The following is a 19,146-nucleotide window of genomic DNA, read 5'->3' as shown; positions in this document are numbered from 1 at the left end:
GGCAGAGGTCGCGCTGCTGTGGGCGTGCGGGTCTCAGGACACTCCAGAGGCCCCCCCCCCCGCCCCCCAACCACCCTCCTCGCCCCCACCCACTCCAGGGGAAGCTGCTGTTCCGTTTTTCCCTCCACGGGTTAGAGTTAGGGTGGAGGGGTGGACGGTGAGGCGCTAGGTGCGCAAGTTCCGTGCTGCATCCCGAGAAGTCCAAGGGCAGGGTGGAGAAGGCCCAGCTCTGATTTGGGGAAGGGCCGAAGGGCCCCGAAACCACGTGCTCGGGCAGTTCTACCGAGCGCTGACCATCCTCTGGAACAGAGCAGCGCTCCCAAGTGGAGGAGGCAGTGGGCAGGGGGAGCCCGAGGAGGCCGATTCTGGGCAGAAGGGGTGGGGGTGGGGGGAGGCAGAGAGGACGCGGACAAAGGAGGCGGCCGGCAGCCCAGCTGTTTTGAAAAATGCTTCCTGTTTCTTTAAAGGCGCTCGCGGCTCGGGCGGCCGGGCTGGGAGGCGGTGGCGGCGGGAGCTGCCTGCTCTCCGGGCGGCGGCGCTGACTGATCTCGCGAACCGGGCTTCTGTGTAAACTGAGGCTAAACAAACACAGATGGGGCGCAGCGGGCGTGCTCCAGAAATGCTGGCACGGCGGCCGCGACTTCAGAGGACACTCTGAGCGCTCCGGGGACGGACTGCCCGGCAGCTTCGCGGAGCCGGCGGCGCAGCTGCCCCGCGCGCGGGGGAGAGAGGAGAGAGGAGAGAGGAGAGAGGGCGGGCGGGAGGGAGGGGGTGAGCGCAGGGGAGAGCGCGAGCCTCCGAGGCGCCGAGAGCGACGGCCACCGGGCAGAGCCGGGCGCCGCGTGCAGAGCGAGCGCGGCGGGCGCGCGTCCCGGGCAGCCCCACGCCTCCGCCTCGCGCGCTGCCCGCGCCATGAAGCACATCCCCGTTCTCGAGGACGGGCCGTGGAAGACCGTGTGCGTGAAGGAGCTGAACGGCCTCAAGAAGCTCAAGCGGAAAGGCAAGGAGCCGGCGCGGCGCGCGAATGGCTATAAAACTTTCCGACTGGACTTGGACGTGCCCGAGCTAGGCGCCGCGGCCACCAACGGGCTGCGGGACAGGACCCAGCGGCTGCAGCCGGTCCCGACCCCGGTGCCAGCCGCGGTGGCGCCGGCCGTCCCCTCAGGTGGAGGCCCGGACACTGCTGGGGAGCGCGGGGGCGCCCGGGCGCCAGAGGTCTTGGACGCGCGGAAACGCGGCTTCTCCCTGGGCGCTGTGGGTCCGGGACTCCCCACGCCGCCGCCGCCGCCGCCGCCTCCAGCACCCCAGGGCCAGGTACCTGGGGGTCCGGAGGTACAGCCTTTCCGGGAACCCGGCCTGCGTCCCCGCATCTTGCTGTGCGCACCGCCTGCCCGCCCAATGCCTTCCGCGCCCCCTGCGCCCCCGGAGACCTCCGTGCGCCCTGCGCCCCCCACGCGCCCCGGGGAAAGTTCCTACTCGTCAATTTCACACGTAATTTACAATAACCATCCGGATTCCTCCGCGTCGCCTAGGAAACGGCCCGGCGAAGCCACGGCCGCCTCCTCGGAGATCAAAGCCCTGCAGCAGACCCGGAGGCTCCTGGCGAACGCCCGGGAGCGGACGCGGGTGCACACCATCAGCGCAGCCTTCGAGGCGCTGCGGAAGCAGGTACCGGCTCCCGGCCGCACGTTCTCCCTGCGCCCGGGAAGAGCTCGGCGCCCGAGCGGGTGGGCGAGTGCCCGGGGGACTTATGGAGGGTTAGGGGTGTTTGTGAGGGTCAAGTCGTCCCCGCCCTATGGGCCCCAGGACCCAGGCAGGTTTGGGTCCTCCTGGAGTAGTGACCTTTGCTACAGGCTTGGTACGTTTTTTAGTTTGCAGAGTGGGGGTGAAGGTCCCCCTGAGGCGTGCTCTGGTCGTCCGCGCCCCGCCCCTTCCCTCCCCGTGGGGTGACCCTGCCTGCGCGTCAGACTTCGGCACTCGTAGTTAACTTTTATGACCACGAGTATTTGTCTCCCGAGTTCCTTGGGAGCGGTGGGGAGTGGAAAGGGGGGATGTGGGAATGTGTCTCGGCCGGGGAAGGGGAGAAGACCGCTTTGGGCTTTTGAGATGGTCGGGGAAGATTGCCCGAGTGGGTGCGTGAGTGCCCGGGAGGCCCAGAATGCCAAGAAGGGAGGTCCTGGGGTTGCGGGAACAGCAGGGTCCCGCAGCCCCTCCTCAGCCCCCATCTCCCAGGAGGGCTGCCCCTGCACTCAGGTTGCTTTCGGGCTCTGCACCCCTTGCCCTGGCGTCCTGAATGCCGCGGGCTACAAGCCTGCTCCCTCTCCCCAGGGGCGGCCTCAAGAGCGGCTGGTGAGAGCCTTCCCCGGGGATCCCCTCCACCACTGCCCTCCATTCTCCGGTGAAGCAGGCAGTTCTGGGGTAGGTCAGTTTGGGGCTGGTGGGGGTAGCTCTCACCCCACAGTGTCTTTTGCGGCGGGTGGGTGGGGAAGGGCACTTTTACAATTCCACTTTCTAGACAAGGTTACCCTCTGGTTCTAGGCTTCTCATCTTAGAGAGAAGGGAGATCTGAGAAGAGGTGGTTAGGGCCCCCTGCTCCCACCTGCACAGGGAATGGAGAAGGGCAGGGGTGGGTGTTACTGGTTTGAGTAGTCAGGTTCTTTTCTTGCTCAGCAGCTGACTTCCTGTGTGACTCCAGGGAAGTTACTCAACCTCTCTGGGCTTTCGCCAGCAACAAAACAGTTCAGAAAGCATGATCTTCTCTTTGGATCACGCTCTGCTCTTCCTTCTGTGGGTGGGGCGGGCAGTGGTGCCTGTGTCCATCCATGGGAAGGGAATTGAACTGCTGGGGGGAAAGCCCCATGACTGTTCAGCCAAAGTGCCACCCACAGATTTGGGTTAAGATGTTTGTTTGCTCAGTGAATTGAGGTGGGGGTGGGTGGTCAAGTAGCTGACACAGACCAGGCTGAGCCACATGCCAGTTGGGACCCTGGGCAGTGGGCCCAGTGGAGCATTCAGTCCTGCCCTCAACCAGTAGCCAGCATCTGAATGCCTCGGGAGGGCGGCAGCCTATAGAGTCCTGCAACCCACCCCTCAGGACGGAATGATGACAGAGGCTGTCCACCTGCTCACCTTGTTTCCCAGATTGGGGAGGCCACATGCCCAGAGCAGCACAGCTGGTGGGTAGCAGGGCAGGGCTGGCACTTAGGTCCTTTGACAGTCAGTTCAAGGCCCTTTCTCTCCCTCTGGCGTCCTCTTTCAGTGCGAAGAAACTATATTAGAGGTGGAGGGACTGAGGTTCAGGGAGCTTATGCCAGGTGAGGGAAGCCTTGCAGGTTTTGCACTGCACGCCTCCTTGGCATGCCATTCACTAGACTCCAGTGTGCTGGTGCCTCCTTGGCATGGTGCAGCCGCAGCCTGCATAGCTTGTACCACCGCCATTGCAGAGCCTGCCTCAAATCGGTGTCAGTGAGTCACTCCCGTGCCCAGGCTCTTGACAGCTCTGCTCCTCAGTCTGTGGAATGCCCGAGAGCTGTCCACCCTCAGCACATGGAAGCCATCCTGTTTTGTGCACCAGGAAGGGAGCATGTGGGAATGGCTGCTTAGCCATAGCCCTGCAGGTGGGGGCCAGGCCCTCTGGTCTGGGGGGTGCGTGACAGCGAGGCCAAGATGGTGGGTGTGCGGGGCAGATGGTCAGGCCTCAGCACATGCCACCAGCCCAGCTGCACTGGGCCCTCCCTGCGCCTCATGTGAAGGCCATGTGTGCGCAGCTGGGCCTGGCCCATGTGCAGGGCTGCTCCAGGACCAGGTGGGAGGGGCTCGCAGGGGAAGCATGGCCTTGCGGGGTGGGTGAGAGGAGGGGCGGAACCTTCTGGCTCACAGACTGTGCTTATCCTTGGGGCATCTGGCATGTGTGCAGATTGCCGGTGCCCCCTGGAAGCAGGAAGCCCTCAGCCTTGGCGCGGAATGGCAGGCGGAGGCCTGAGGCACCCGTGACGAGCCCTCAGGACTTGCTGAGGTGCCTTTTCATGAAGGAGGTGCCACATAGGTGAGGCCTGGGTCCCCTCCTCTGCTGCACCTAGAGCAGGGGTGGGCAACCTTTTTGTGAGTGCGTGCCAAACCAGCGAAATCTCTGACTCAAAATTCTTCTGCGTGCCAACCCTAGTTTTTTGAGAACATGTTACACCTACTTGATATCTCTTAAGGTGTACGTATGTGAAGAACCTTGAAGCAATAATAAAATTCATTCGAGTGACAAAAACACAGTGTATGATGATGAAAAATACATTTATTTTTTTAATGTATACATGTACACTGATAGTCCGACAGAAAACTTTATGACTCGGTTTGATATTATCAGTAGGACTTTTGCTGCTGCATCACTGATGACAGAGATTTTACATCAGGTTTATATTTCGTGGCCTTCAGAGATATGCACGAGCTACTACTTTCATCCATCAGGCTACTCCTATTACGAGACTTAAAATTCATCACTGAGAACAAAGATTCACAAGCGTATGTGGATGAAACCAAAACACTGGTTGGATCTAGGAAGGCAGGGAGAGTTAAGGCAGAGGCATAGAAATTGCTCTTCCCCTCTCTGGTGAATCCATGTCTATGGTCTTTAAGATAACTTATTATGTAAAATTATTTCTTTATCTAAGATGCACCTACACTGAATTTATCTGAAAAATAAAAAAGTCGATATTAAGAAAAAAATTATAAATGGAAGATTGTAAGAGAGGGTTTCGCGTGCCAGCAAAAGTTACTGGCGTGCCATGTTTGGCACACGTGCCAGGGGTTGCCCACCCCTGCCCTAGAATCTCCCTGTGGATCCTCACCAAGGGGGTTCACGGTGGCTCAAGATGGGCTGTGGGGATGGTGCCCTCACCTCTACACCTCTCAGCGGCAGGCTCCTCCAGCCATGTTCACAGTCAGCAGGGCGGCAGCTTCGAGTCTCACTGCATTGGGCCTGTGGTTGGGCATTGGGGTGCTCCCTCCCCATGCTGCAGACAGGACACTTACAGGGAGGTTAAGCAATGGCTGGGATTTGTACCTGGGACTATCTGGCCCTGGGGCCATGACTTAATTACTAAGACTCAAATTCTCAGGGTCTAGCTAGCCTCTGTTGCTGTGTAGAAAGCTGGGATTTTCAAGAACCCATTTCAATAGAATTTGATAGGGACCTAGCTCTGTATAGAGGGGCTTTGTCTCAGGAAGTCTGCACTCAACTGACACAGTAATTTCAAATGAAATCAGGTGCTAAGCTGTGTTCTGTGCGCGATGTTGGAGCTCTGTTACTGACACAGTAATTTCAAATGAAATCAGGTGCTAAGCTGTGTTCTGTGCGCGATGTTGGAGCTCTGTGGGGTCAGGAGTCTTGGTGGTCTTCCAGGAGGGCGTCTTGGGCTGGGGGAAAGGAGGGCGGGAGCTGGCACAGAGGCCAGAGGGCTTACGGCCCCTCCTGAACTGGGTAGGTTCTCGGCTTGACTTCTCTGTGGCACCTTCCGGCCTTTGCCCACAGCGATTCCCTTCTGAGATCGCAGGTATTCTGTGCCCCTTTTATTGGTGAGGAAACGGAGGTCCCCTAAGGTTATGGCCCTGCAGAGGTCACGTGGTTGGCCAGGGGTGGAGCCAGGCCCTCAGGCGCCCAGGCCAGTGCCCTCTTCACTTCCTTCTGCTTCCTGGAGCCTGGAGAGGGTCCAGCTTGGGGTGGATGGGTGGAATGTTCTGAGGGCATATGGGACCTCATGAAAACCCCCACGTTTGCTCCTCGGAAGCTGAAAAATGATTGTGGAGTGAGCACAAGGCAGTCCTTTACTTTCCCGGAAGTTGGGCAGGCTTGGGAGTTGGAGCCAAGCGACCCTGCTGCCTCCTTCGTCCTGTGTCCTCTGGCCAGAGTGGGCAGACCCCTGCGCTGGAGCTCTCTGCAGGCGGTGGGGTAGCTGGGCTCTGGACTCACTGTGGATGCTCAAAGGCTGGGGTCCCAGGGGATCAGTCCAGACCTCTCCGCCTGCCCACCTCCCCACCTAATGCTGTAGATGCCCATCCAAATCTCCAAGCAAGTCCTTCTGGCCCACTGGAAAAAGCCCAGCTAAGGTGGGAGTTCAAAACCCAAAAAACCTCCCACCAGCTGAGAGTCCTCCACTGTCCAATGCTCCTGTAAAGTAGAAGCGATGCTTTCTTTCTCTTGGGGCTGTTTTAAGATGAACGTAGGCCTTGCATTCAAGATCCTCAGCTCTCTGCCTGCCTTGGTAGAACACAGTAAACAGCCAGGGCTGGCCTGGCCCGAGGGGCCATGGAGGGCAGGCAGAGGTCGCCAGCCCCACTCTACAGATGAGGAAACTGAGGCTCAGAAGTGAGAGGCACTTGCTCTGACTCACACTGCTGGGAAGTGCCCGGATTCAGACCAGCTCTTCCTCCCGACCTTGGCCTCCCAGAACTAGAACCTGCCATGGGATTCTCACTCTGCAGTCGCTGCCCAGGCTGGGGTGCCTCTGAGCTGGGATGTCAGGGCCCAGGTGCTTCATCCTGCAGATCAGGCACCAGGAGGATCTGGATTAGCCAGGGCAGCTGAGGGGCACCCCCCTCCATGGAGGGGAGGAGGCGGAGGAGGACTGATGTGGCCAGAAGTTGCCTTTGGTGTCTCATATTTGGCCACCTCTGGTGGTGGGAGCTGGGAGAGCCCAGTGGCCATGTGCCTTCCTTGGGCATCAGACAACGTGTGGCTCCAGCCAGGTCTTAGCCGTGTGATCTGGGGCCCAATATGTCACCTCTGTGCTTCCTTAAATGCAGATGGGATAATAGCCGGGTTTTTTGGGGGGGCGGGGGGGTGGCAGTTTTGTTTATTTATTTTTAAAGTTTTGTTTTTTGTTAATCCTCACCTCAGGATATTTTTCCATTAATTTTTAGAGAGAGTAGAAGGGGACACACACACACACACACACACAGAGAAACATTGGCACATTGATTGGTTGTCTCCTGCATGCACGGGGGATGGAGCCTGCAACTGAGGTATGTGCCCTTGTCTGGAATCGAACCTGCAACCCTTCAGTCCACGGGCCAACGCTCTATCCACTGAGCCAGACCAGCTCGGTCTGGGAGGAAGGTTTTAAATGGGATAAAATTCCTTATCAATAGCGACCTCAGTGCCAGCTATGCAACCAGAGCTCAGTAGGTAGTTTTCTTGTTGGACCTGGACTTTGACAGAAGCAGCAGGACAGAGTGGCGAATCCGAGACAAAACTGGCCCAGAACCTGGCACCGGGGCCCCTAGGTCGGCCTTGACCTTATCTGCTGCTCTGTATTCCCGCAGTCACCCTGGATCCCATGTGCAGGGCCCTCCTGAGATCCCTGCTCCCAACTGGCAGGGCAGCCAGCTGTTCAAGGGCCAAGGGCTCACCGAGCTGAATCACTCCCAGCATGGCCTCTGGTGGAAACGGCGCTAGGGCCTGTGTCACAGACCTGTCCGGGGCCGCCGGGGCGGGCACGCCCTCCCGGGGTGCCTGCCCTGCCTCAGGACTCTCAGGCACCTTTCTGTCCCACAGACCTGTTTATTTGTTCGTGTTGATAAAGCAGGATTCTCTGGCCTCTGGTTGGGAACAGGCAAAGTGCATTGTTCTGCTGGCTTTTCTTGGATGGGTTTGGAGCTGCGGCCAGGCTGGGAGTGGGAGGTAGGAAGGGGAAATGCATGGGAGTTGGCGCTCTCTCTGTCACCTCCCTGCCCCTCCCCGGGTTTCCTAGTCTGGTGAGGGGCGACTCCTTGGCTGCCGGAGCATTTTATTTTTTATTTTATTTTATTAGATAGGATTGTTGCCCTAACCAGTTTGGCTCAGTGGATGGAGCGTCAGCCTGCGGACTGAAGGGTCCCGGGTTCGATTCTGGTCAAGGGCATGTACCCTGGTTGAGGGCACATCCCCAGTAGGGGGTGTGCAGGAGGCAGCTGATCAGTGTTTCTCTCTCATCGATGTTTCTAACTCTCTATCCCTCTCCTTCCTCTCTGTAAAAAAAAAATCAATAAAATATATATTTAAAAAAATATATTGTTATTGATTTCAGAGAGGAAGGGAGAGGGAGAGAGAGATAGAAACATCAGTGATGAGAGAGAATCGATTGGCTGCCTCCTGCACACCCCCTACTGGGGATCGAGCCCACAACCCGGGCATGTGCCCTTGATCAGATTCGAACCTGGGACCTTTCAGTCCGCAGGCTGATGCTCTATCCATTGAGCCAAACTGGCCAGGGCCTGCTGGAGCATTTTAAAAGGTGATAGCAAACCTTGCTTCTGGTGTGGGTGCGTCTCAGGACCCCCAGGGGGGAGGGGACAAGCAGGTGCTGTGCCCTGGCTGCAGGTGTCCTGCCTCTCGCCTTCCCCGGAGCCTCTCTTCGGACTGTGCTGTTTTGCTGAGTTGTATCAGGCCTTCCTCTGGGCGGTGCAGATGCCATCTCATTGACTTGCGACCACACAGTGAGGTCAGTCCTGCTAGCAATGTGACGAGGACGCCAAAGCTCAGAGATTCTGCCACTCGCCCAGGGCTTCAGAGCAAGCAAGGGCTAGAGCCAGGAGTTGAACCAGGTGACCCAAAGGTCTGTGTGCTTAAGCTCTAGGCCTAACTCCTCATCGTCAGCATGAGGAAAGGTTTTGGAGCCCAGTTTTATACATTCTGGAGTCACTGGTGAATGTGGAGGAAGCTCATTCATTTTCTCATTCAACAAATCCTTTCAGGTGCCTGTTACAGGCAGGACCTGCGCTGGGTTCTGCAGGCAGGGGCTTTCCCCACCACTTACAGGGAGACTGATCATTAAATGAGGAGGAGTGGAGGACAGATGGGGTGCTATTAGAGCACTAGCAAGGGCAGGCGCACCCCCTCCCCACCTTACCTTCAGCATCATGGTTTGGGGCGGGGGTGGGGGGCAGTCAGAGAAAGCTCCTGGACAAGCCCTGACTAGTTTGGCTCAGTGGATAGAGCGTTGGCCTGCGGACTGAGGGGTCCCGGGTTCGATTCCGGTCAGGGGCATGTGCCTTGGTTGTGGGCACATCCCCGGTGGGAGGTGTGCAGAAGGCGGCTGATCGATGTTTCTCTCTCATCGATGTTTCTGGTTCTCTATCTCTCTCCCTTCCTCTCTGTGGAAAATCAATAAAATATATTTAGAAGAAAAAAAAAAAGAAAGCTCCTGGACAAGGTGAGGTTTAGAGTGAGATCAAAGTGGATGTTACATTGAGGGTCCCCCTCTGAGGGGCCTGTCTTGTTCATGCTTTATCCCCAGGGCCTAGAACAAGGTCTGTCACTTCAGCACTGCTGACAGTTGGGCCGGTATCTCCTTGCTGTGGGGGCATCATAGGATCCCGTGCATGGTAGGATGATTAGCTTCTATCCATGACAGGCCAGTAGCAACCCCCAATGCTCCCCAGTAGTGACAGTCAAGAGTGTCTGCAGGCATTGCTCACTGTCCCCCAAGGGACACAGTTGTCCCCGGCAGAGATCCACTGACCTAGAGCAGTAGCTGGCATGGGTGTCTGTGCTCACTAAATACTTGTTGAATGCACGTGCCATGGGGGTCCCTCTCTGTGGGATGAGGGTATTGGGACCAGATACCAGGGGCAGGTAGATCTGCTGTGTGTAGATCCTGGAGCCCAGAGAGGGGAGGAAATCCGGAGCCTTGGTGGCCGGGTGAGCACACTGGGCCGTCCAGGCGAAGGACGCCTCCTGGCAGCGGTGGCTCTGAGGATGCGCCCTGTCCGGCGACTTGTGGTGACCTTCCCACATTACAACGCAGGCCTTGCTGCAGGCCTCATAGGTGTCTGCTCACGCAGCCCACACGCTGGTGACAGCGTCAAAGAGTTAGAGGCTCCATCTCTTCACCTGGTACACATCCCTGTGCCATTAGTGAGTGTCTAGTTGGTGGTGAGTCACTGACAAACGTGTCCAGCCTGGTTGGGGCTGTATTTATTATGCACGTGTTGTATACCCAGCAGCGTCTCAGGTTCAGAGGGCACAGAGAAAAGCAGAAAAGAAACAGAAAGCCCACCATGTGTGCCCTCTTGGCTGAGCCCTGTCCGTTTCCTTCTCGTATATTCCCAGAGTCCCGGACTCTGTTTTGAAGGCAGGAATCGCATTATTCGTTGTCAGAACCTCAAGTGCTCAGCAAAACCAGCCTCACTGAATGAATGAATGAATGAATGAATGAATGAATGGGAGGAATATCAGAGCTGATAAGAAATGTCTGTTCTCTCGGAGAGATCCCTCTCAGGGAGGTTGGGACAGAGCTCTCTCATGGTGGGAACACACTGTGCTTCATTCAGACCGGCTCTCGGGCAGGAGCTGAGCCCCAGTGTCTTGCCCTACAAAACGGAAATGTGTGCACTCCCCGAGTTTGTGAGCGGGTGAGCTGCGATGTGTGTGCGGCTGCTTAGAACAGAGACTCAAACCCGGGTCCATGGCTTCGACAGGCTGCCCCCGCTGTCCAGCCGTCCCTCTCAGGTGGCGCAGATGTGACTGTGAGCAGCCCCATGCCCGCCTGGCCGGGGTGCCCCGCGGGGTCGTGCTCTGCAGAGGCCCCGGCAGCTCCTCCTGACGCCTTCTCACCCACCAGGTGCCGTGTTACTCATACGGGCAGAAGCTCTCCAAACTGGCCATCCTGAGGATCGCCTGCAACTACATCCTGTCCCTGGCCCGGCTGGCTGACCTCGACTACAGCGCCGACCGCAGCAACCTCAGCTTCTCCGAGTGTGTGCAGCGCTGCACCCGCACCCTGCAGGCTGAGGGACGTGCCAAGAAGCGCAAGGTACACGTGCCACCCCTCGGAGCAGCCTCTGGGAGAGGCCAGGGGCGGGGGGCGGGGACAGGAGCTTGGGGTGCCCACACTCACCCAGGAGTCCCAAGGGCCAGTGAGATCCCCCTCTTGGAGCTTTGCTGGGGTTGCCCCAGCTTCAGAGCTCCTCACAGCCCTGGGATTAGCACGGGACCCTGCTCCTGGTAATGGGCTGCTGGGCACCTTACGCAGCCACCCCGGGCCTCCGGGCCTGCATCTGCTCATCACTGAAATGAGGACGATTTGTCTCTGAAGCTCTTTTCAGCCTCTGTGCTCTGGTGCTGATTCCTCAGGGGGGCCCTGATGGAATTTGTATCAGGATGGGATCCCCTGAGCAGAAGAGAGCCCCGAGAACCCTTGGGCATGTTTTGGGGAACGGACTTGGCCTGTGGGTTATCTGAGGCTGTGCGTTACGGTAGATGATATTCATTCACTCACTCACTCATTCATTCTGAGGGATTTGCTGAGCCCCAGTCTGAGTACGCTGGGCAGGACCATAAAGGTGATAAAACATATGGTCCCAGTCCCCACGCACCTCACAGGATGGTTAGACCCTCCGGCCAGTAGAGAAGGGCAGGGCAGTGTGGTGAGGGTGTCCCAGAGGCCTGTGCTAGGGGCTGTGGAAGGCCATGCGGAGGAGGGACAGGTACCGCTCCTGCCCAAGGGAGTTTGAAAGGGCATCTTAGTGTAAGTGGTGTTTGAGCTGAGACCAGCAGGACAACCAAGAGGCACCAGGCAGATGAGGCAGAGGGAACAGTCTGCACAAAGCCTGGTGTTTGGAGACATTTGTGCTGGAGGAAAGGTGTTGGGCATGACTGTGGTTCCCAGATGGCCTGTGCGTCCAGCATTTCCAGTGGGGGCCAGGGCCAGGCAGTGCTAAGCAAGGTTTGTGGAAACCTTCCGGAACTCTGTTCCCACGAAGCTAAAGGGAGAGTCTATATCTGTGAGGAGGGTGGCTGGCTCCCCTGGGCCTTCAGACATGGGGCGGGTGGGGAGCTGTAACTGGCACCCTCCATGGTTCCTTCCTTCCTGGCCTGCCCTCCCCCTTCCCAGCAGGTCCTCCCTGGGGGTTCTCCAGGTTTCCCAGAGGGCCCTGGGCCCCGTAGTTAGGGGCCCTCCATGGACTCTCCTGCCTACACGCGGAGGGTCACGGCATGTCCTCGCAGCCGGCCGTGCTGCTGTGATAATTGCACACTGCATTCCTGGGAGTGATTAACATGGACCAATTAGATGAAATCTTCATGGAGTGGGTGAGAGAGGAAGTGCCAGTGGCTGCTCACAGGGCGGCTTTCCACTGGGAAGTGACACGGGTAAATTAAGGGCGTGATTGATGGCTCCATGCACCGCCCTGTGACAAAGGAGGTTTGTAAACTGTCTGTGAACTTCCCCTGGCACTCGCCAGTCTGGAGGGCTGGATGGGCAAAGTGGGCAGGCATCTTTTCTCCATCTCTGCTCCTGTTCCCCGACCCCAATACCTCCCCTCACAGCCCCTCCTTTCCCTGTTCCTAGATTGGAGCAGTGTCCTGGGCTGGGGAGGAGGCCTACGCTGGAAGGTGAGGAAAGAAGGGAGAGTGGGGTGAAGATGCCCCGGGGAGAAGAGCTTTTGGTTTCCCCTGAAATCACCTCAAATCTAAGCGACACTAAAGATCATCAGGTCCAACCTCCCCATTGTCCAGATTGGGAGACTGAGGTGGAAGATTGTGGTTAAGAGCATCCAACATCTCTGACTTCAAAGTTCTGGCTTGCCACCTGCCAGCTGTGTCGCCTTAGACCCATTTCTTCACCACTTTGAGCCCCAGTTTTCTTGTCACTAAACAGGGACAGTGATGATAAATGGTCAGTGACTTCTAAGGTCCTTTCCGGTCTGACTCTCCAAGAGGAGGTCGTGCCTCACCTCTGACCGGCACTGAGCAGCTTGCATTCTGCATCACCCTCCCACCAGGCAGGCCGTCCTGGGGCTGCCGTCTCCCAAGTGCTGGGCCTGGGCAGGCACCTCTGCCAAGAAGACTTAGATCAGCGGTTCTCAACCTGTGGGTCGCGACCCCTTTGGTGGTCAAACGACCTTTTCACAGGGGTCGCCTAAGGCCATCCTGCATATCAGATATTTACATTACGATTCATAACAGTAGCAACATTACAGTTATGAAGTAGCAACGAAAATAATTTTATGGTTGGGTCACCACATGAGGAACTGTATTTAAAGGGCCAGAAGGTTGAGAACCACTGACGTAGATGGAAGGACGGAACAGGGTCCCGGAGCTGTGGGAGCTCCTAGGGCTTCTCAGGCCCAGCATTCTGTCCCAACAGGTGGGGGGCTCACAGGACTACCCCACTCCTGCTGCGGTGCCTTCCTGCATCTCCGTCACCATGCAGGTGTGCGAGTTCCGAGGTGTCCTCAGGGGTGGTCTCCAGTGACCTGCCCAGTGGGCCTGAGTGGCTGGAGTAGCCCTCTGTTTTGTTAACCAAACCAAGGGGTATGGTGTCTCTAGAGATTCACTCACTCACTCATTCATTCATTCATTCATTCAGTGTTTATTGAGCACCTACAACAAGTTGCACACTGGGGAGTTCTATGCTGAGCACATGGGCACTGTGATGGGCAGAGCGGGCTTTACCCTCCATAGTCCCTGTAGACAGAGGGTATGGATTTGGGGCTCAGATCAAGCCCCTATTACCGGCTCCCCTGCAGCCACGGAGGGTTTGGACACGGGAAGGAGCCTGGCTTACATCCTCATGAGGGAGATAGAAAGCGAAGATAGGAAGAAACTGGAAGAGGTGTCAGTGTAAGTGACGGGCTCACACGAAGTCCTGGATAAATGGCAGCTGGATGGTGATGGTCACTGATGCGGTTGGCGGAGACTTGAGGACGCTCCCTCACAGCTAACGTGCCCCGAAAGGCTGGGCGATCCTTTCCAGGCGGCCTCCGGGAGAGGTGGCGCTCAGGTCCTCTGCGGTCCCTTGCAGTTCTGACCGTTGCCGTCCCTCCAGTCGTGTGTTAAGAATGGGATTTACCGTGAACCCGGCTCGCCCCCAAGGCCCAGGCGCATCCTTTTACCTTTCCTACGGGGTGGGGGACCGCATCCCTTGGCCGGTGAGCCTGTCATCTTTGGTCCTCGCAGCATGTGCTTTTGGGGGTCCGGAGCCCGCTTGGGAAGCCCCAGTAGTGCAGAGGCCCATGGCAGAGGCCGCCCAGTAGAGAGACAGGCGGGAGGAGTTGAGGGGCCCTGGAGAGCTCAGTTCTGACTCCAGCTGCAGCCAGAGATAATGCACTTTAAGCACCTGGCTCTGGGCCATGTTTCTGCAGCTCCTGTTTTTAAAGCAGCAACTCCTGGAAGCTGAGGAGGAGGAGAAGGAGGAGGGGGAAGAGGAGGGGAAGGAGGAGTAAGAGGAGGAAAAAGAAGGAGGAGAAGAAAGAGGACAAGGAGGAGGAAGAGGAGGAAGAGTAGGAGGGGGAGGGGAGAGGTGGTGAGGGGAAGGAGGAGGAGGAGGAGGAGGAGGGGTCCTGGCCTGTGTGACTTAGCTGGCGGGAGCATTCTCCCATGCACCAGAAGGTGGCGGATTCCATTCCTGGTCAGAGCACATGCCCAGGTTTCGGGTTTGATCCCGGGTCCAGGAGCCTGGGGGAGGCAACCTGTTGATGCTTCTTTCTCACATTGATGTTTCTCTTTCTCTGTCTCCCTCCATCTCTCCCAACAATCCAGGGCACCCCCTTCCAGTGATGTTAAGCCACTGAGTATTAACAACAACAAGGACAGCTACTAGCACGGAGGGCATAGTTTAGGCCAGTCAGTTCCTGCACTCAAGTTGCTCTCAGGCCCAGGGTTGGAGAAGGGGAGAGAGAAGAGGAATCCCGATGCCTTGAATGAAGGGCTTGGGCAGAGGCCTGGACAGTGATTAGGGCCCCCGGGCCATGTGCCTGAAGCCGGCACCGCCGGGGAGGCTGGCTCTGCGGGGCCTGAGGGTGCCCCTCACACTCTGGGCGACCCGGAGCCAGAGGAGGCCCGATGCCAGGCAGCTCCCGCCGCCCCTGCCTTCCTCTTCCTGCCGACCTCTGGGCGGGGGAGGCCTTTCGTGCTGGTGGCGAGTGAGAGTGGCCTGGCTCCTCTTGGGAAGAATGTCTCGGGTGCCACCGTCTGTAGCTTCAGGCCTGGGAACTGGCTGAGGTGGCACGTTGGTGTGGTGCTGGGTGTCCATGGGATCCGGGTGTTCCGAAGGGCTGCTTACTGTCTGGGGGGCTGAGCCCAGGCCTCCAGAGGGCCGTTCCGAGCCCCTGAGTGTGCGAGCGGAGTCTCCAGAGCACCCGCCCCCTCCGTGTGCAGGGCCTCTTGTGCCCCCAGAGCGCCCCCTGTCCTGGTTCGTCCCCACCTGCATGTACATACATAGTCACCCTCATCAGGGCCTCCTCAGTCTCCCCTTCTGTCAGGTGAGTTGTTGCTGGAAGTGATGTCTAAGGCCCTTTCCAGGTAGACTTCTGAGCCGAGGTCTCCCCAGCCCTTTTTGCTGTCTCTTCATGACGCAATGTGTTACCCACTTGCCCCTCTGCCCATCACAGGATAGCAGAGTCCCTCACAGAGACTGTGGGGACCCCAGTGCCACGCGCCCCAGAACACTGAGCATGCCCGATGCTCTCAGAGCCTGGGTTCCGTGCCAGGCGTGGTGCTTACTGCTTCCGACACTCACCTCACTGACCCCTCCTGCCAGCCCTGCAGCCTAGGTGCTGGCGTGCCCACCCACAGAGAGTGAAGGCCAGGCGCTGGCCCAGGAACTGGCCCAGGGTCACCAGCCAGTGAGAGAGGTGTGTCCGGGCTCTCGCCGCTTCCTGGCCTGCCCTCCCTCCCCCCGCGCCGCCCCCCAATGGAAGTGCGCTGGGTGAGAGGAGGTTGTGTTTCCCAGTCCGCCGGCCAAGTTATTGAGTTAAATACCATTTGCTTTCAAAGCCCACAGAGTCCATCGATGCTGGGAAAAAGGGGGGTGGGTGGGAAATCACCATCAAATTTCCTTCTTGTCATAAAAATGGATGCAGTTTATTTTTTCTGGCATTCCAATTACATAGACGTTTGTCACCAGCTGTTTGTTCTAACACGGAGTGTTCTCTCAGCTGCTGTTTCTCCTCTCAGTTTGACACCGTTAGCCCACAAGTCTGGCAGGGACTGGCTGGAGGGATCACTGCTGGGGAGCCTCCCAGGTGAGCTCAGAGCCGCCTCCCGCTGCCCTCAGATGTTCCCTGGGTGGTCCCGAGGTGGGGGTGGGGGCTGGGGGCGCTGCTGTCCTCTCCCCTTTCACGTTGTGTTCACCCGCCTCCTCTCTCCTTTTTCAAATCGCTCCCCTCCTGACATGGACTCACAGATCCCACTCTTCTCCCCAACATGCTGTGTATGAACGAAAACTTGGGGTCTTGGGTATCTATAATAATAAAAGAGTAATATGCTAATTAGACTGAACGTCCTTCCGGACATCCTTCCGGACGACCTTCCGGACGAAGCTGGGGCTGCAAGGGCTGAGGCGGCCGCCATGGCAGGTGGGGACGGAAGCAGAGGCAGCCGGGGGCCAAGCCCCTTGCACAAATTTCGTGCATCAGGCCTCTAGTAGTGAATAAGAATTAACCATCAGGGGACATGGGAGGCCCCCTTTAAGGCTCTAACTGATCAGCCTTTGGAATGCAGACTCATCAGGGAGCCACTCGCCTTAGAGCCAGGGCACCCGCCCTGGAAACCCCTGCAGAGGCTCCTGCCCCCCCCTCCTGGAACCTGGAGGAAGATGTCTGTGTAGATGGAGGTCAGGTCGAGAGAACACTGCAGTTCTTTCCAGTTCCCTGTGGGGCTGCCATTTAACGTTAAGGCACACAACAGGGAGACCCTTGCTAAGACCATGAAGTAGGTGAAGTGTAGAGTTTTGGGGCTGGAGACCTGCATTTGAGTCCTGACCTTGGCCTTTCCTTGCTGTGTGTCCTTGGGCATGTTACCTAACCTCTCTGATCCACATTCTCTCACCCCTAAAGTGAGAGCCTACGTACTTTCTTTGACACCTTGCTGGAAGGATTAAACAAGATCCCTCCCTTATGAGAAAGTGCTGGCATTTTCTGTGAGTGCCAGAAAGGAAATCCCGTGAATTTATAGCTACAAGATAACTTTATGTGGAACCCCAGGGAGGAACAGCTCAGAAAAGGGCAGTCCCCAGGGCTGGATGAATGACTGACCAGCCAAAATGCAGGTGAGGACAAGCAGTTCTGAGTGGGGGTTCTTCCCTCTTTAGCACTTTAGGCTAAACTCCTGCTCCTGCACCTTGAAGGGGGGCACGCGTGCAGCCAAACCAGAAATCCCTTGGCTTCTGAAATTCATGGCCTCACAGCAAAAGAACATGCATGGCGTTGGTTTCACACAGAAATAATGCTAATAGATTACCACCACCGATCACACTGACTGTGGTAAGGACCCACGGTGCCAGGCACCTCGCACACATTCTCTCTACCCCATAGCACAGGGGGGAGACTGAGGCCGGGAGAAAGGCTCTTGCCCAAGGCCATGTGGCTAGAAGTGCTGGAGCTGTTACACGTCTGTCTCTTGGTTCCAAAGCCCGAGCTCTTCAACCCCTGAGGCCGGTCCGGCCCTGAAGCTGACACAGCCCCGCAGGGTGGCCTGCGCCCAGGCGGCGCCCAGCAAAGGCCGGTGCGGGGGCCTTGCCAGAGCAGCAGCCTTATGTAAGCAGCCCGGCTGCAGCACGTGGAGGCTTCATTAAGCTGCGGGGAGCCGACAGCCCACTGGCGGTGGCGCTGGGGGTGGTACGGGGTGGGGTGGGCGCGGGGGTGTCCCTGGCCCTGCGCTGTGCCGCCAGCGAGGCCTGACACCGGGTTAAGCCGCCTGGCGGCCCGGGGCTGCAGCTGGGAGCGCGCCTGGTTCCCATTCGGGCGCTGTGGTTTTGATTAGCTGTTCTGCGAGGCGGGCCTGGTGGTGAGTCCATGGGAGCTCCGCTGGAACAGAGGGTCCCCCCGCCCGCCGCCGCTGCGGCCCCCCCTCCTGGCAGCCCCAGACTCCAGATGTTCCGAGCTCTCGCTGGGAAGGCCTGCTGGCGCCACGGAGGGCAGAGGGCAGGGAAAGCACGCGAGCTGGAAGCCCAAGCACTCAGTCACCGCAGGCCTTGGCAGCCCGCCCAGCCCTCTGCTGGCACATTCCCCAGCTCTCCCCTGGCCATCTGTTCCCAAAACACCCTTTCAGAGCCTCATCATCACTCAGGATACAACCGCGCGAGCAGCTGGTTGGGAGGCGGCGGGGGAACCGTGCAAAAGGTCCTTTGTGAGAGAGGAAACTCGCTTATGAATAACAGGGCTGGACGCCGTAAAAGTTGGCGGCTGCAGCTCTTGTTTCTCAGGCGCCGCTGTTTTCTCTGGACGTTTTATCTCTGGTTTTTATTTTGTTCCCCCTTGTTTTCTTTTAACGTTGTTTCTTCCTCTTCTCGCACCACTGTGGCTTTCCCTCGCCCCCCGGGGGGGCCCGAAGGCCACCTAATTAGTTACCCTGGGTGCTGCTGAACTTTTTTTTTTTCTCCTTCTCAAAGCTGTTAAAATCAGGGATGGTTGGAAGTGACTTTTTTTTTTATAAAACCTCAGCTTGAGGGGACAGGAGAGAAAGGTGCCTGGGAGGACACAGCACGGGCAGGGCTCAGACCATCAACGTGTTCAGCAGGAAGTGAGCCCAGCCGCACAGATGTGAACGGCGTCCGTTTGGAGGGAGGGTGGGGGCAGAGACAGCAGGGAGACCCCCATCAGCTCATCAGAGAGAACAGCGGTATTAATACTCACCCCGGGTCCTGGGTCACCCCGCTGAGTGCAGAAGGACATGGGACCTTTGTAAAGAACTGGCTGCCACCACCGCCAAAACTTCTGGGAGATGTTTGCCTGGGATCTGGGCACCTCCTGGGAGTGGTTGCCGGTGGCCTGTTGGGGGGCCATGGGGTGCTGCGGCCGTGCTGGCAGCTGGGAGGCCAGCGGTGGGGAGGAAAGGAGAGGCCAAGGCCTGGCCACCTTCCTCGGCCCCTGGGTCCTGGAGGAGGAGCTGAGCGCCAGGCCTGGCTGCCAGGTGGAGGTGAGGAGGCAGCTCCCAGGTGTCAGATGGAGGTGATGTGATGGGGTGGTGGGGCGTCGGGGGGGGGGGGCACATGTCAGGGCCAGGGGACTGGAGGTTTCCCCTTTACTTTCTCTAGTCCCTGTTCCCCTTTCACACTGCTTGCCTCCCCCCTACCCCCACGGTTGCATCAGACCCAGAAGCTCCGGCAGCCCCGCACCCCGGCAGTGGAAAAAGCCTGTCATCCATGCTGCTGTGGGTGGCCAGGTTTTCACAAGCAA

The 19,146-nt window shown here is 58.1% G+C and overlaps 1 protein-coding gene across 1 annotated transcript in view; it reads left to right on the top strand.

Moving 5' to 3' along the window:
- Window positions 1–833: 833 nt before the first annotated feature.
- The window catches only part of ATOH8 (atonal bHLH transcription factor 8), a 33,039-nt gene continuing 14,726 nt past the window's right edge, over window positions 834–19,146 (top strand). Inside the window, exons 1-2 of the mRNA XM_081101298.1 lie at window positions 834–1,668; window positions 10,590–10,781. Coding sequence (XP_080957424.1) covers window positions 913–1,668; window positions 10,590–10,781 — 948 coding nt within the window. The 5' untranslated portion in view covers window positions 834–912. The remainder of the gene's footprint in view (window positions 1,669–10,589; window positions 10,782–19,146) is intronic.

The sequence above is a fragment of the Myotis nattereri genome, assembly GCF_964212035.1.
Source record: "Myotis nattereri genome assembly, chromosome: 10".
Lineage (NCBI taxonomy): Eukaryota > Metazoa > Chordata > Mammalia > Chiroptera > Vespertilionidae > Myotis > Myotis nattereri.
This window is presented reverse-complemented; position numbering and strand designations above follow the sequence as displayed.